At 35.3% G+C, this 17429-nt stretch overlaps 2 protein-coding genes across 3 annotated transcripts in view; one reads left to right on the top strand and one right to left on the bottom strand.

Moving 5' to 3' along the window:
- The window catches only part of TMPRSS15 (transmembrane serine protease 15), an 83154-nt gene extending 76828 nt beyond the window's left edge, over nt 1-6326 (top strand). For both annotated transcript variants that reach the window (XM_010722365.2, XM_010722371.2), the window contains exons 25-27: nt 53-148; nt 1054-1193; nt 5408-6326. In XM_010722365.2, coding sequence (XP_010720667.2) covers nt 53-148; nt 1054-1193; nt 5408-5578 — 407 coding nt within the window. In that variant the 3' untranslated portion in view covers nt 5579-6326. The remainder of the gene's footprint in view (nt 1-52; nt 149-1053; nt 1194-5407) is intronic.
- Nucleotides 6327-6464: 138 nt separating this feature from the next.
- Nucleotides 6465-17429, bottom strand: part of CHODL (chondrolectin) — a gene marked incomplete at its 5' end in the record, with an annotated part of 29686 nt that continues 18721 nt past the window's right edge. The window contains 4 exons of the mRNA XM_010722350.2: nt 6465-10958; nt 15179-15281; nt 16837-16920; nt 17288-17335. Of these exons, the coding sequence (XP_010720652.1) occupies nt 10874-10958; nt 15179-15281; nt 16837-16920; nt 17288-17335 (320 nt within the window). The remainder of the gene's footprint in view (nt 10959-15178; nt 15282-16836; nt 16921-17287; nt 17336-17429) is intronic.

Raw genomic sequence — 17429 nt, 5'->3', positions numbered from 1 at the left:
AAACAGAATAAAGAAAAGAGATTGAAATTGATTGCTTATTTTGCATTCACAGATTACATACAATCTATCTGCTTACCACAAAAAAATCAACAGTTTCTACCAGGAATTAACTGTTCCATTGCTGGCTGGGGTGCAATTAGATATGAAGGTGGGTAAATTATTCTGGGAAAATTTGCTCCTGATTCCACAGAAGCTACTAAGGTCAAAAAGGTTAGAGATACGCTCCTCTACAAAAAGGTTTTGTACTATTCCACTTCCTCACCATTTCTTCTCTAAAGTAATAAAGTTACAACATACTTATTAGAAAAAATATATACATCTCCAATCATTAAATTAATAAAAGAACTTATTGCATCTCCCTAGGAGTTATGAGGACTACTTTTTTCAATTTACAGAATATGAACATCTTATTTCCAGATAACTGGGGAGATGAAGGGATCAGAAAGAAGAAAGATTCGTGTTTCTGACAGTGTGCAAATGATTTTCCCCAGAAGCCAAGAATACTGAGGGTAGTGTGAAATGTACATTCATTTGTATATCACATGCTCCAAATTTGGAGTCTCTGTAAAATAATAAACATGCAATTTCACTTCCATGGTTGCTTGTACATATTTGCATCCGTATTTTCAGAGTAGAATTGTATTTAAAGTTTTAAGTAAGAACTAGTAATAGAAATGCTTGTAAAAACTAGATATATGCAATCAAAGATACACCATGAATAGTGTGGAAACACTGGAAAATCCGAGCTTCTAAGCCTTTAATAAGCTCTTAGATCTCTCTACAGTAAGTTCATAGTCATTGATTTTAGTAACTTTCATTTAATTACAACCAAATTCAGTCCCATTACGCAAAAAGACAGGATTCAGTTAATGAGCACCATTTAATCAGTGATTGTGTTACAGGGGCATAAACCTGAATAATACAGTAGTCTGGCGGGGCTTCCTGCTGTTCAGTAACATGCCCACATGTTGGAACAAGAACAAAGCTATCAGTGTTCTGAACGTGTTATACATATTTAATGCAGCACATAAATGTACTCTGTATTTTCATCAGGTCCCACTTCAAATATATTGCAAGAAGCAGAGGTCCCTCTCATTTTAAATGAAAAATGCCAGGAATGGTTGCCAGAATATACTATTACTGAGAATATGATCTGTGCAGGCTATGACATGGGAGGAGTAGATTCCTGTCAGGTAAGAATAAATGACTAATTCTCACTGCTAGCACACAGCACATCTAATTATGGAGTAAAGTGCTCTTTGATATTCCAGTCATTAAAACCAGATGGTCACTGTCTATGAATATTATTTTTATGCACCATATTTAGCTATTTATCAGAATACATGTTGTAAAGATAAAAGTCTATTTTGTATGATCTCAACACAAACAACAATGGAAGGAGATAAGTATGTGGAATGGACGTTTTATGCACTGAGCTTTGAATAATTACTGCTGAGGAAAGAGGAATACTTTCAGCAAAAAGTAAGGTACAGAGAAATGCATAACAAGTAAGTCAAAAATCTCAAAAATGCTTCTCACAGTGAAAGGGGTAGAGCAATGATGTATTTCCCCAGAATATGTAGGCTTTAGAAATATTTCATAAGTGGACACCACAGTATTTTGGAGAAGCTGCCTTTCTGCATTTATCTTACAGGCTGCTTCCTGGGCTGTTTCTCACTTCTGTCCATTCTATCTCTGCTCATTATGTACCGCTTCTCCTTAAGAGCACAGTGTTGGTCAACACTTCTTTCTTCCAGCAACATGGAGTCCATGGCATGGAGACTGGTTGTCCTCAAATCTGATGAGGAACATCCTCACATAACTCCTCTTACTTTATTACCACAATCCTAAATCTTTATCATGCACAGTGAGTTTGGCTACTTTAGTCAAGCAGGAGTGTATGCAAGCCTATTTGATTTGTCTTTTCCTCAATGTCTGTGATTCCTCATCTCTTTTTGTTTTTCGTCCCTCAAACTGAAAAAAAAAATAAAATTGTAGCACTATAAGTTGATACAGAGCACAAGTGACCAGCATTGTGATCAATGACCATTCAACCATAAGCAAAGAGGAACAAGCGAGTCCTGATACTGCTTTGTCCTCTAGGCTGCTGTCACAGCCTTTGAACTTTTGTGGATGCCCTAGAGTAATAGACAGAAGTATTTTAATGACTGAGTTCCCACAGAAATCTCCCCTAAAGCTCTCTTCATAGGGCCATGAGAAGACAACAATAATACTAGTTGAATTAACTCACTTCAAACCAGATAATAAAAAATAGTAGTTGTTTTCTTTCTCATCAAAGCATGACATTCATAGCTACTCAAGCTGTAGGATGATTCAAATTTGGTCTCCCACACTCTATTGCATGGGTATCCAACCTTCTGACCTGCCTGGCCTGCACTAAGCAAAAAGGAATGTAATGGGCCACATATAAAATATATAATAATGTAAATAAGTAACAAGACATATTTTTAATGTATTTTTTTATTAAAACATTAAAATACACTACAAAAACATTAAGCATAAAACTAATAGGATGTTTGCCCTTGTTTTTGTGAAACTAATACATCAGTCTGGTTTAAGGGCAGTGACTGGCATTCCCAGTGAGTTCTCAAGGTATTCATCTGAGATTTTTGATGAAATATTACCCTTCCTGTGCTTCATCCTTGACAATAATTGTTCGCAAATGTACTTACTGCCAAAAAGCAATGACATGAACAAGGCGTGACTGTGAATTGAGAGCTATTTTTATTGGATGAAACGGATCTTATAAAAGCCTGATAAAGAGACATGACCACATTTCACTTTGAGTTGAAGGTCTGATTGTAACTCTGTATATTTCATTTGAAAATTTCCAGGTAATGCATTTATGTAAACTTAAAGTGGAGTCACAAATATACAAAAAAAAATTATCATTTTTTTGGAAATCTGGAAACCTATTCCTAAAACTCTCTCAAAATGGAAAGCACCTCCACATATTTTTCACTGTTCACAGGACTGTGTTTAGCTAGTGTATCAAAATGCATGAAATAATTTGCCATAACTTGAGCTTGCCGCAAGTTTCATTTCAAATGCTATTATGGTTTGAAATATAGCACAGATATGTTGATTTGCATCTTGAAGACACATGTTTGACTCATTTAAATGAGCACTGAAATCCACCAAAAATGCTAAATCTGTGAGCCATTTTTAGTCTTCATATTCTGGCATAATTCTTCCTTCTGATTCCATGAAGGACTTGACTTCACTTTGCAATCATGAAGTCTTGTTAGTATTTTACCCAAACTTAGCCACCTTACTTTAGAAAACTAAGTGATGATCCATAAGTCAACATCCATACTTCTAAGGAATTCCAAGAATTAGCAATGATTTAGCCGTCCCTTGGACTTTATGAAATTCACAGCTTTGATGATGATTTGCATAAGTCCATTCGTAAAGCTTTCACACATAAAATTTTTGTGATGTCCAATGATACTTCATCAAATGTGAGTTGCCAGTGGCACCTGCATGATCTTCTAATAATTTTATAAGTTCATCTTTTTTACCAACAATTACCGGGGCACCATCAGTAGATATACCAAATATGTTGACGAAAGTTAAAGAAAATTTTTTTAACGTGTTTTTTTACTGCTTCACACAAATAAAGAGATTTAGTTGTGCCTTTCAATGACACCAAAGAAGCAATTGCTTCAGAGACATCATATTTATTATCAGTATCTCTAATGAAAATTGCAAGTTGAGCCATTATCTGTAGCAGCACTACTTTCATCTATTGCCAAAAACAAAAAAAGGGAAATTAGCAGCTTTACTCTCCAAATTTTGTTCAATAGATATTTATGTTTCTTCAGATTGCCTGACTGATAAACTTGTAATACTGACATAAACTGACATAAACTGATTTTAGAAAAATCTGTTTTTCTATCAGGACACATTATATCAGCCATGCATTCCATACATTGCTTAATAAACTCACCATCAATAAAAGCTTTTGGTTTTTTTGTAATCAGATTTGCTAGCTTTTATAACATAATTCATTTGAACTTTCAGGTTTTTTTTAAATATGTTGTTTTTCAGTTTCACTATTGAGTCTTTATGAAGCATTCCTTGATATACAGATTTTGGCAGCACATTTTTGCCTATAATGTCTTTTCAAATTCTAATCTTTGAAAGCTGACATGATCTGCTTGCTAATTAAATATAGTGCCATATTATTTGTCAGCACTGCACTGTGCCCTCCCTGGTCCCGGGGCTGGGGAAGAAGCAGGCAGAAGCACTGCCATGATCACATGGCAGAAGAATCTGCCACATTACAAGCTGTGCCAGACCATGTGCAGCTCACAGACCACATGTTGGCCATGCCTGCAGACTACTGCAATTCTGTAACTCCTAAATTATTGAGAAGGAGGTGTCAGAAAAACTCACCTCCTCTTCTGGCAATCTTGTCATCATTTCCTCTAAATTTGAAATTGTCAAAATTCGGGAGGGACAGAAAATAGAACTGCCTCTTAGCTAAATAGATTCAGCTAAAAAATAATGCTACACATTCACCCAGACGTTGAGAAAAGAGAAGGGTTAAATGTACTTAGGACACTCCAAAAGTAATGCCTCCTATATATTTTCATAGAAAATACAACAGACACAATTAAACTATTTGATAGAGCAAATTTTCAGCTACAAAACACTGTTTTCAACACAGTCACCACCATCTGCTCTGCATTTTTGCCAGTGATGAACAAGAGTCTGCACGCCATGCTCATAAAAATCTGCATCAGCAGAGGTGGCCCCACTTCTTTACAGCAGATATGACAGTGTCATTGATAGGAAAATGTTGCCCACACAATCCAACTTTCACTGTACTAAGACTTCTGTTTGGTCTCCATAAATGCTCAGTAACCATCAGTGAAAGTCAGTGGGTGACATTTTTTCCTCATGGAATAACTCAATGACACTCCCTTGCTTCATCCACACTTCCATGTAAGACACCATTCTGTCAGAATGTTCTTCTGCTGACATCTGTCACATGCAAGAGAATGTAACAGAATACTGGTGATAATGTTCAGCCTTTATTGCCATATCACTCACATCTGTTTCTGATGTCAACCTGGGCCAACACAATAAAATAGCAGGCATTACTTTCAGAGCATTCCTCATATAATAATCCTTCAAAACTTAGTCCTGTATCTAGAAGACTGATGAGAACTTAAAATTGCAGTCTTGAAAGAAAAAGAAAGTAAATTGATTAATTCAAGATTTTTTCTATATAGAAGAATCCACATTGATTATGTTTCTGATGTCCAAAAGATAAGATGCAATTTTTATGATTAAGGATCAATTACAAAAAATATCATAAACAAGCTCTGCTCCAGGCTTGACAATTGTACACTTTTAACTTTTGAATTGCATATTGCAGGGAGATTCAGGAGGCCCTCTGATGTCTGAAGATGGTAACCAATGGGTTTTGGTAGGTGTGACATCATTTGGCTATGAGTGTGCACTTGCTCAACGACCAGGAGTATACGTTCGGGTCGCTATGTTTGTGGACTGGATCCAAAAAATCATCTACTACCTTGATTTTCCTTAACAACAGAAATAGAAGTTAAAACTGCAATTAAGCCATTGCAGAGTAATACAGTACAGACTGGCATTCAAAACTCATAATTAGGGAATCTAAAAAAAATATGATTAAAAGTCTGGTTTCAAATTTAGGAAAGGAAAACATTAACAACTAAAAATTCCCTTCTTTATCAATTGAAAGGAATATTTCAAATGAGATAGATTCTATGCTTTTGTTAATAGTTTTAGCAGTTTACTGTTTGTTTTATATAAGAGGTAAATCTGCCATCAGTCCATGGTATGGGAAAACAGACTATTTGAACATCGCTGTATTAAATGTGTAGTGAGGGTTTTGTAAAGTGTGGCAGGGAGGAAGGAAAGAAGGAAGGACAGAAAGAAGGAAAGAAGAAAGGGAGGGAGGGAGGAAGGATTTTTCAAACCACAGGTGCTTTCTGAAAAATGGTCTAAATTGTTAATTTTGGAATAAATTGTCAGAAAAATTGTTAATTTCAGGATAAATGTGAACTATTTTTATGATTTTACAGTACATTTCCCAATGTGCATTTTCATTTCAATGCACAATCAATTCTCAGTAACTGCCACATATCAAAATGAAGGTATGCATTATCTGAAACTGCATTCATGAGAGTTCTCTTATCTTGCCTGTTACAAAAAGCTCTAAAATGAAGTTTGTAGATTGTGAATAATGGTTGATCATGTATCATGCTGCTTTATAACAAGCAAGCTGAATGGACAATAAAAATTATCTCTGGTGTAATTTGTTTGCTTTTCAGTTTTTATTTCATACAAATCTTCTGGCAGTTATTCAAATAATTATAGATATATGCTTGCATGGACCTTTGTAGAAACATGCAATACTACACTTCCCCTCATATATATGTTTTAACAACAACGGACAATAATGAGGATTATGAATAAATGAGGATGAAATAATGAGGATGGTGAATGAAATGTAATAGGGTTCATTTGATATTTTATGCTTTCTCTGTACTGGGGGCTTTTAATAATGATTTTGTGTTTTGTATAGACTCTATCCTGATTCCCATTAACAGCAGTCCAAATGGTATAAAATATGGAAAAACAAACAAAAGAAAAGCAGTTTTATTATAATAATTCTTATTGAAATACCTTAAATTCAATGGTGTTTTAATGTTAGTGTAATATGATATATGTCCTTTATTTCTGCTTATAGATTGTAGAGTAATTTAATGTCTTTTTCATTCTACAGTTTACATGAAAACACAAAATGCATTTTAATTTACTGCACATATGTATCTATACATGTACTCATAGATGTATGATTTTTGTAAGGAGCTTCCGTACTTGTTATTTACAATGCTAAATGCAGATATGAAGTGCTCAGAATACAAGGTGAGCTTACAAACACAGGTTGATTATCACTGAGAAAAAAAATGTCCTTTGATCATCATAAATGTTAAGGAATTAGGTCCAGACCAAAATGTGCAGTTCCATCAATATATCTGTGCCCATAAGTCAGACAGATGTAATTAAGCCAGAGAGCAGACAAAAAGTATTTTAGACTCTTTCATACAAACTACACAGTGCCATTGTTGCAAGTTAACTAAAGATATTTCATTTTATTGTGAATTTGTTTCTAAACTATTTTATTAACATTTCAGAGCTGCTAACCTTATCTTCAGTAGTAGTCTTTTTTCTCCTATTCGTCTCTTTCATTGGAAAAAAGCCAATGAAAATAAAGTGCATTCTGCTATCAAGTATAAATTGATGTGGGTGAAGCAATTACATTAAAATACTTAATTAAAATGTGACATGAATTCAGTAATATTTACAATACATCACTGTTGTAAATGGCATTTCATTCTGCTAATGAAATATAAAAGCCAAATCAAAGCAGATCCAGTTACTAGAAGATCTACTTCCCAGAAATACAGTAATATCCTTTCATTTATGTGTATTTTTTGCTTCCCAAAATGCAAAGCACAGATTTTGAGATATCCATTAATAAACTATCACACTGGACTCAAAAATTTCCCATTATAAACTTCTATACAGAAGTATATATGTAACATACACTAGATAGTATAATTAAAAATAAATATTTTATTTCAACTTATATCAGGATAACCTTTGCCAAGCACATTGTAGCCTTCATTCAGCATCCATTACTTTAGCATGCCTGTCTCATACTAGCCTGTGGTGAAATCAGCCATTAATATGTTAATAGATGTGGGCAGCATGGATAATTTTTGATTCAAAGGTCTCATATTTTAGATACTTTAAAATAGGGTATGGAAACTTGGTGCTGATTTACACTCGCACCTGAAAAGATTAAAGGACTAAAGGAAGCAACAAGAGCTTTCTATCTGCAATGCTATTTGCTTGCAAAAGGCCAGAATTGTTATGGAAAAAAGAAAAATTACATTTCTTGAGGGAAATGGGAAATGGAGGCAGGCAGTACAATGTTTTCTAGAATGCCAAATTGAAGTCATGATGTCCATTTGAGGCCTAGTTATATCTTTACTCTTCTTCGTGAATTCCTTGCCTCACACCTCCTATGGCAATTTGTGAGATTAAGGGAAGTAGAGAGATGTGGTCAGCATGAGCCAACCCATAGCTGTATGTAGATGACAATCTGCTTTGAAGTGGCTCTAGTTGATGAAATCTGTCACCTGAAATTGCTCCTTCCACCAGTTTGTAGAATTTAATGCGAACATGAAGGACAAAGTGGGTTAGTTTTTAGCTTTTTTTGTGTTTGTTGTTGTTTGTGGGTTTTATTTAAATAGCAAATCCGTTTTCACTAATGTACTATGTCAGATAAAAATCTGCTTTATCTAAAAAATCTGGATTATCTAAGCCCACCAAAAATCCAAAGGAATTTTGCATAAAGTTCTACATATTCTATCTGCAAGGGTGAAACACTTTTTTTTTTTCTCCTTTCCTCTCTTACTATTACACCTATCTCCCTTTGGAATGCAAAACTAGGGAAATAAATATGAAAGAATTTGTATACATATGGGATTTATTGGTTGAGCATGCAAAATAAACGCCACCTTAAAGGTGGAACTAACTGATGTAAGACTGCACAGTTTATTGTCTGCACTCTCTTTTACAGAGGACTCTAAGACTGTTTTAATTTTACCTGGTATCTAGGAACTCAGATTCCTTCCTCTTAGGCTGGTGAAATGATATAGAAATATTTTGTCCAATAATCAGTATTTATTATTGATATGTGAAATCTAAGTTCATTATAATTAAACCATAGCATGCCATTTTCCATTCCTCTTTCACACACTTTAAGATTGGCCCACATTGATAAATGCCCAGCAGTCACCTCTGCCCTTTTGGAAAGACATCTGAAGGTGTTTGCATTCTCCTGACTGCAGCATGGAAATGACTCCAGTCACTTCTGCTGCACCAATCACAATATTGACTGCCAAGTGTCATTTGGAAGTACAAAGTATGAAGAAATGGCAGCTCTGTAGTTTTAGATTAAACATTACTCTTTCCTCCCCTATTTTCTTGAAGCAGTTAATCCATAAAGATCAAGTTCTGATTACCCCAAACATTCCCAAGGAAGATGAAGCTCTTGCCCTCAGGTGAGTTATTTAGGTCACGAAGAGAAAAACAACCCTGGTCTTGATGATCATGCAGGACTGTAGTATTTTTGTTTTATTTTTAATCATTATAAAGGAAGTTGAAGTAAGGGATTGAGCAAAAAAAGTTGTGGTTAAAAGAAAATCTACAGAATAGTGCAAGAAGGAATGGCAATGCTTGACCTGAACTACAGGAGCAGCTTCTTCAAAGAGGAAGTAAAAACATGGCATGACTTCAACTTTAAGATGCTTCCAAAAGAGTTGCAGTGATAGCATTGCACAACTAGTATTAGTGCTTTGGAACTTAAATATTTTTTTTTCTTTACTCAGAAAAATTGATACACATTTGTCCATGAATTTCAGAAGCTATAGTCAACATCAGCAAGCACAGTGCAGGCTTCACAAACTGTAATATGCTCTCACTTCTATCCAGCTCCCACCCAGCAGTAATTCTGCATTCCTATTAATGGAAAGCCTGACAAACTTGAACTTGTGCTTTTGAACTCTTGCTGCAAACTGCAGCAAAACCAGTTAGCCTTTCTTAAGCAGCACCAGACTGTCACTAACAAATCAGCTAGAGTGCTTTTGCTAGCACCCTGAGACACCATCCTAATAGCACAGAAAGCTCTTAAGGCATCAAAGAGAATGAACATTAATGATATTAGTAATATTTTTTACAAAGGACTTTAAATGCATCAGGGTTACCTCTAGATCTACCAATTAACATAATTAACACTCTTCTAGCTAAGCCTCATTAAAGCTGGGATCAATCTCTCAGTGCCGTTTCCAAGAAAAGCCATTTGTCTTCCTTTTGATCCATTATTCCTAAAAAACTATTAACCATATTTAAATAATCTTTAAAATCTTCTTTACATAGATTTACTGAAAAAACTAATTCTATTCTTAAACTCTTGCCCATTGGGTTACTGAAATTTGTATTTTCTCTCTGAAAAAGTTAAAAATATTTTGCTTAACCACTGTAAAAAGAACTGTATTCAAAGGTACTTCGTTATTGTTTTATCATTTGCCAAGTGATTTATGTTGACCTTGGACCAATACGTCAAAAAGATATGGTGGTCACTCCCTGATAAAGTGGATTCACTATAAGTTCAAACCACTTTTGAATCCTTGAATTTTGTCATAGCTGATTAATTTTGCAATATGGCAGAAGTCTCTGCCAGCAAGCATAATTTATGTATACCAAAGTAATTTGTGCCTGAGAGTCAAAAACTGTCATAAGTGTGCAAATAAATACTAAACAAATATTTTGTATCAAACATTTATGCAAAGATAAATAATTGTTACACTGCAAAATTGTCAGTTTCATGTACAGTACATCAACTAGGTTACAATGGATAGAAGATTAAAGAAAACAGGAAGGTTTTGTTTGACTACAAACAATCTATCTTAAAATTGATATACATTATAGATACGTCCTCATAAAAATTTCAAATGCATTTTCAATTCATTACTCACAACTAGCTGACTTACATCTCTTAGCAAAATAAACACATACCCTTTATTTAGCATGGCATATTTTGTTACTGAATTAATAATCAAACATTATATAAAAATGATCTGAACATTTGCCTCAAGGGGGAGCTTACAGTTCATTCTTGTAGATCCTTTGCATTTTCAAGCCATTCCAAGCTAATGTTCTCAGACGACATTATAATACAGCCCAACTGCAAAATGTTATTTTTACTTTGCTTTCAGTCAGTAAATCATTATACCTCCATGCTACTGTCCTTCCTAGGGGTCTTTGAAATCCAAAGTGTGGACTGGTTCGGACTCGTTTTTGTTCTTCCTTTACTGAAAAATAAAAATATAAACTATTCTCAGTGCATATATACCTTTACAATTCTAATTCAGACTTGTGATCAGACCCAGATATTTCAGCCCCTATTTAAAGGCTGTCTTTGTTGGCATAGATGTCCCCTCCAGACAGGAGCCATGCCCATGCTGCACCAAACTTAGTGCCACAGTGGTGGGTCAAGGTAAGCAACTGTTATCAATGTTAGAGGACCACCCCATTTAGGAGAGCTCCTTCTATGCAGTGACATGATTTGGACGTATTTATTTTTCATTTTTCAGTTCACATTCATTCACGCTTACTCATACAGCATAGTCTTTTCCATCTTTGGCCAGAGACTAAAATCTCTCAGAAGATGACTGTGCTCTATAAACAGGTGTGAGTGAATGTGTGGACACTGTTTCACCAGCGCAATTCTCTTGAATACAAGGATGCACAAGGGACAGGAACATACATGTCCCCAACCCTACGTCCATGTGCTCAAGGTCCAGCCCACCCAACCAAAAGTGCTACCACATCCCTGACCATGCGCATGTGGAGGCTGCACCCCTGTGATCATGACACATTAATAGGTGCCAGCTTAGCCAGAAAGCCTCTTCCCTTCAGGGCTTGACCTAACTTCTAATGAAGCAATGGGATATGAATCAGACTCCTAGAATGAATGTCCGGTAGAAAGCTTCCTGAGGCCTTGTTTTCATTCAGTGCCATTGACAGTAGTTTTTGTGAGCTTGGTTTTGTTCTGTAAGTTTTTTCAGTAAAAATATAAAAGTCATCTGAATGTATTTGCTCTGGAACACTGCAAAACCAGTCACACTAATACTTACAGGGAACCCTGAGGTACCCTGTAGGTTGAAGGTAATTTTTCCATGTGGCTAGATCTTCTCAGGTGTGACTGCCACAATGCACTATCATTCCTCATTTAGATGTCAAGTAACTGCAGTCTACTGAAAAGAACAGGAATGGCATGAGCCACTGCAGCTGCATTGTGATCAAAATATTTTAGTCTCTGGCCAGAATATTTCATACTGATATACTGTCTGATTTAGTGAAAGGGAAAGTGGCCTTTGTGGCGCCATGTAATTCTGTATGTTGGAAGCCTGAGAGTCAAGATCCCAACAGTACTATACATTCAGTTTTACTCAGTTATTACTGGTGTGTAAATGTAAGCAAGTCTGGAATGATTTAAAATGCACTTTCAGGGAGCTGAATGGGATAGCAGTTTTCAGTCCCTCCAGACTTACCTCTGAAGCCCTACAAGTAATGCATTATATACCTGAGCCCATTGGAGTAATTGAAAAGCCTCCTATGATTTCAGTGGACTTTAGATCAGGCCACAATGCTATAAACTAAGCAACTGCGATGAATCAAGTAGTTTAAGTTCTTCTTTCTTTAAGAAACTTATTCACTACTGATTTCCAGATTAATAGAGCAAAATCAAGCATATTTTGTAAATTTCTGATGAAATGTTTTGAATAGCATTTTTGCTACACAGCAGGAAAAATTTCTAAATACCCTGGGCCAGATACAAGCTAATCTTCAGTTAACCTAAATTGTTTTTCAAAAGCTATACATCTATTTCAAGAAACAGGTTTTAGTACAGAAGGTGCAATAAATAGCACATTGCTGTTTTGATCATCAAATGCAATTGTAGAAACTGAGAAATATACCAGGTTGGAATTTAAACTTTCTGCAAGGCATTCAGATGATAATGGAGATGGGTCTTTGAAGCAGTTTCTCCTTGCTTCCCTGGAAGAAATGAAAGGGAGAGTATCTAAGCATGAAGCTGATCATTTCTGCTGGCTACAGGGAAGATGTTTTGCTTTGCCTTTATTACTACCCTTTAAGAGCCCAACACCAGGCAAAATTAGTCATGACCTTTCAAGCTAGGCATGTCCTGGTTGGCCATGGATTGTGGCTTTCAGAGGAAAGGTCACCATGTTGTGGAAGCCTAAAAAAGAATGAGAAGTCAAGTTCATTTGGAAAGTTGGGGATCCCTCCTTCCCCAGCAGGATAGTGTCCCTTTCCTAAAACTCCATACTGTCCAACTGATTACTGTAAGTGGTTGACTCTTTCTTTTATTTTCTTTTGCCCAAGAACTGTGTATTTTGATGAACAAAAATGATTTGCAAGGTAAGTCATATATGGGAAAAAATAAAACACAGAAACTTTTAAAGACTTGTTTCAATTGATACAAACCAAATTGCTTCATTTTTGGTGATTTAGATGTTTTTAATGAAAAAAGAAAAAGAATTTTATTGTCCTTAAAAACTTTGGTGCTGGCCCATCTGGAAAAAACATTTGTTTATTTTTCAAGCTGGACTTCCTATATTTTTGTCATGTGATTTTTAATTCTTGAAAGTTCAGATTTATTACTTCTGGATGAACTTCTATATCATCAAAGGCCTGATTAAAGCCCACTGAAGTCAACACTACAATCTATTGATTTCAGTGGGCCACAAATCTCTCATTGTCCTCTTAGGATTATTTGAGAGCTTCAGCTTTTACAGCCCCTCTTTTCTTTTTTTTTAATCTTAAAGGGAGAAATTGCTGCTGGAAAAGATGTGAAGATGCTTATCATTACACTTAGCAAGCAATTTAGGTCCACTGTAACATGTTCCAGATTTAAATTGTCCATGAAATTCCTACTGTTGTGCATAAAGTTCTTTTTTTTCACTTTTTTTACACTTTTTCCTTTGAGTTGCTATCTATTTTATTTTTAGTAATAATCTATTTTATATTGCAGAGCTTGTAGTACTTTTTCTATATGTTCATTTCTCTTGAGAAGATATATTATTAAGGATCACTGTGATCATTGGTGTACGTGAATACAGATTCAAACAGACTTTTACATTTGGAGTGTTTTCTCACTTGAAATAATGTATTTGTAGGAATGTACTAAATGAGAAGTAGAAATAAATAAATAAATAAATAGATTTCTAATTTCTAATTTCTTACAACTGTGATGTCAAATTTATCCATGTTGCTGCACTTCAAGAGAGATAACAGAGCCTGTGAATCTGTTCATTGCTCTTCCTGTTATTTTACCAAAATAATTTTTATCCATTAAAAAGTAGAATCATAGAATGGTTTGGGTTGAAAGGGACCCTTAAGATCATGTAGTTTCAACCCCCCTGCTATAGGCAAGGACATCTTCCTCTAGACAAGGTTGCTAAAAGCCCCATTCAGCCTGGCCTTGAATGCTTCCAGGGAGGGAGCATTCACAACCTCTCTGGGCAACTTGTTTCCGTGTCTTACCACCTTCACAGTAAAAAATTTCTTCCTGATATCTAGTCTATCTACCCTCTCCAAATCTACCCTCTTCCAGTTTAAAACCATTTCCCCTTGTCCTGTCTGAAATACTTCAGTTTAAATTTTTCTAGAGTACATTAACTTGAGAACACTCTGTGAAAATAATGCAGAATGAAAAAAGTCCTTGAAAGTTCCAGAAAGATTAGCTGAGAAAAAAATTACTCGCATATTTTCATATCTTGGCATACCATATTTTGAGAAAGAAGAAATGTCGAAAAGTATTTAAAGTGTGATTCAAAACATATCCTTTTCCATTGGCTGAAATATTTCCTATTTACATAATAAGACAGCTGTTTGACACTATCTCTATCAATGCATTCCCCTTCATTTTATCTTCTTTGACAGATCAATGATGTACAAAGAAGTTGCACTGGCATGTGGCTCAAAACAAGCTTTTTGTTTGTTTGTTTTCAATCTGCCTGCACCAGTGTTTCATCTTGATCTTATGGGATGTGCACTGAAGCAGCTCCTTGTCCCTCTCAGAACAAACTACCATTTTGCTCAGAAAGCAAGGTGACTCCTCGAGTCTGCCCTGTATCAGTGAGGATCCCACTGTTACTACTTAAAGCTCAGAAGCTACATAGGAGGTAAATCATGATGGAAAATATGAAGTAAAACTGCTGACAGGGACTCAGCAGATCAAATGGTCAGCAAAGATATCTTCTTCCAAACAAGTGAAGTCATAGGGGCAATATACTTAGAGAGACCTGGAATTATTTCAGCTTATTCTGGAAAAGTCTGAAGGTGAATGTTCAGCTCTAGCAGCTGTAAACTACTTGGATTTTAATAGATGATAAGATGCTTATTTGCATACTTGGAGGTAGATGTAAGCAGTCCTTCAGTATGAATAGCTTGCCAATGGAAACATGAATTCTGCATTGTCAGACCAGTTTCAATTAGTGTATTTTACCTTTTATGAAGCATCTGGAAACAGCAAGTCCCAAAAGCCACCAGAATTAACAGTAGTAATGGTATAGTTGGTATTACGACATAAATTAGATTTGGAATTATACCTACAAGACAAAAAGTTCTCATTAATGCCTCTCTTGTTGAAATACTCTTGACCATGTGAGTAAAAGTCTGGAATAAACTATCAAAATACATTATCTTACACAGAAGAATATTTATGCATTCCTTCTATAGGAAAAGCTAGTAAAAGATGACTCAATAAAATCAGTAATAAAATAGTTTCCCCAGTGAAATGTAAAACATACCTTCAAGTTTTAAATTTTGACATTTCCATTGTGTGTCAGTGCAAGATTTCCAATCTTGTGATTGAAAATTCAAGTATTTAAAAGATTTCTAGTCTATTATTTCTACAATATATATAACTTTTTGAGTTAGTTACTCTTATATATTGGATTCCAACTGCACAGGACTACTAAAGAAACAACCCCTGCTCTTTCTTCCCGTTCCCCTTGAAAGACATACATAAAATGTCCTCAGCTAATATGAAGACAGATAAAAGCTAAAAGTGCTTCCCTACAGATCCCTGAGCAAAAGGAGTGGGAAATGCTACAAGCTGTGACTCTGTTATCTGCCTAGAATAGAACATAGGGCTTACAGCTTCCAGGAAGTGTATGTTTCTTAGAAACTATATACCAATGTTTTATAACAGTATACACCTACGGTACATACTGTGGAGACTTTCTTATCCATTGTGCTCTTTTGAAAATATTTGTACATGCAAGAATAAATGTGAATGTTCAGGTTAGGTTTCTTTATTTGTATTAGTCTTTGTACAGTTTGTAGAAAATACTAGTATCATTTTCAAAATAGAGTTCATCAACATGTCCATTCCCCTGGAGATGCAAACAGTCAGTTAGGAAACTGGCTCAAATCCAGCCAGTAAGTACAGAAAGGGAGTGCCAACTTTCCATAATACCGTGCTGTGTCGTGTAAGAACCTGAGTTGCTCCCTGGAGATGTGCAGTTCCTTGAATTAAGGCCATGCTACAACCCTTCAAGAACAGCAGGACTCTGTTCAAGACATGATTTGCTAAGTGAGCATCCAAGAGCATTACAGCAAGCTCTCACTCAGCATTTAGCATTCCTTAAAACATGAGGTTCTTGAGAGATGCATGACACAGGGCTTATTCTACAGATAAGTGAGAACTCTGTGCCCTATCTGTTAGGAAATATTCCTTAGTGCCTTCTTTGTGATCCCTGGGTATCAGGTATAAAAGATATGTACCATGTGATACTTGTAGGAGAAGAGAATAGGAGACAAAGAACCAAAGCTATCACAGCTCTAGGAGATGCTCCACAGCTGGATGAACATTGGTGAAATCTTGTATCTTGATAGAGATCACTGGTGTCGCAGCTTCACTGCAGATTTTAAGGGCTACTGAACTGCAGGTTTGGATCAAAATTTGGGGATACGTGGAAATATTTTATTTCCAGAGCTACAGACAGGACAAAGTAGAACTCTTGAGCTGTTATTCAAAGTATTCTTTAGGGTATCTCCTAAGACAATAGATTGCTCCTTCTCACTAACAATATGGAAATCATTAATAATTTAAATGAGTCCACTGTTAATGTTTTTAGTATACCATTACATTCTTATTACCTGTTTCGGTAGCTATAACATGATACTGATCTTCTGGTTTGTTTGTGTCATATGGATTTCCTGCTGGCACCGTTGGAAAAATTCCTAAAAAGAATATCAGACCTCTTAGGAAATCAACATGCACAAAATAGACCTGCTACACTGTTTAAAAATTTAACCATAATTACATTTTAATTTATATTAGAAAAATGAACTTTTTCAGGATTAAACTGATAGAAGTAAATCTGTAAATAGGATTTCGTTGCAAAATTGGGATTTCATCTGGAACAGGAATTATGACCTATAATGAATGATAGCCACATTCACTATTAGTCTCCAAGATATATTTTTCATATGTTCCAGTACTAGCCTATACCTGATAAACTTAAGTAATTTTGCAGGTTCCTGTAAGTTATCCTTATCATTACACATTTATTATTGCAATTCAATTAAATGTTTCAAAATTTCTTACCGTAATCTGGCTCTGCTCTGTCTCCTAATTCTTTTTCTAAGACATTGTCTGTTAAATCAATATTTGAAATCAATCGTTGAAGAAAGAATGTGTGTAATAAAACAGATACTTTCATTATTTTGCATGCAGCATCACAGAAATA

This window comes from Meleagris gallopavo, chromosome 1 (genome assembly GCF_000146605.3).
Source record: "Meleagris gallopavo isolate NT-WF06-2002-E0010 breed Aviagen turkey brand Nicholas breeding stock chromosome 1, Turkey_5.1, whole genome shotgun sequence".
Lineage (NCBI taxonomy): Eukaryota > Metazoa > Chordata > Aves > Galliformes > Phasianidae > Meleagris > Meleagris gallopavo.
Note: the sequence above shows the minus strand (reverse complement) of the source record. Positions and strands in the feature narration are given on the sequence as shown.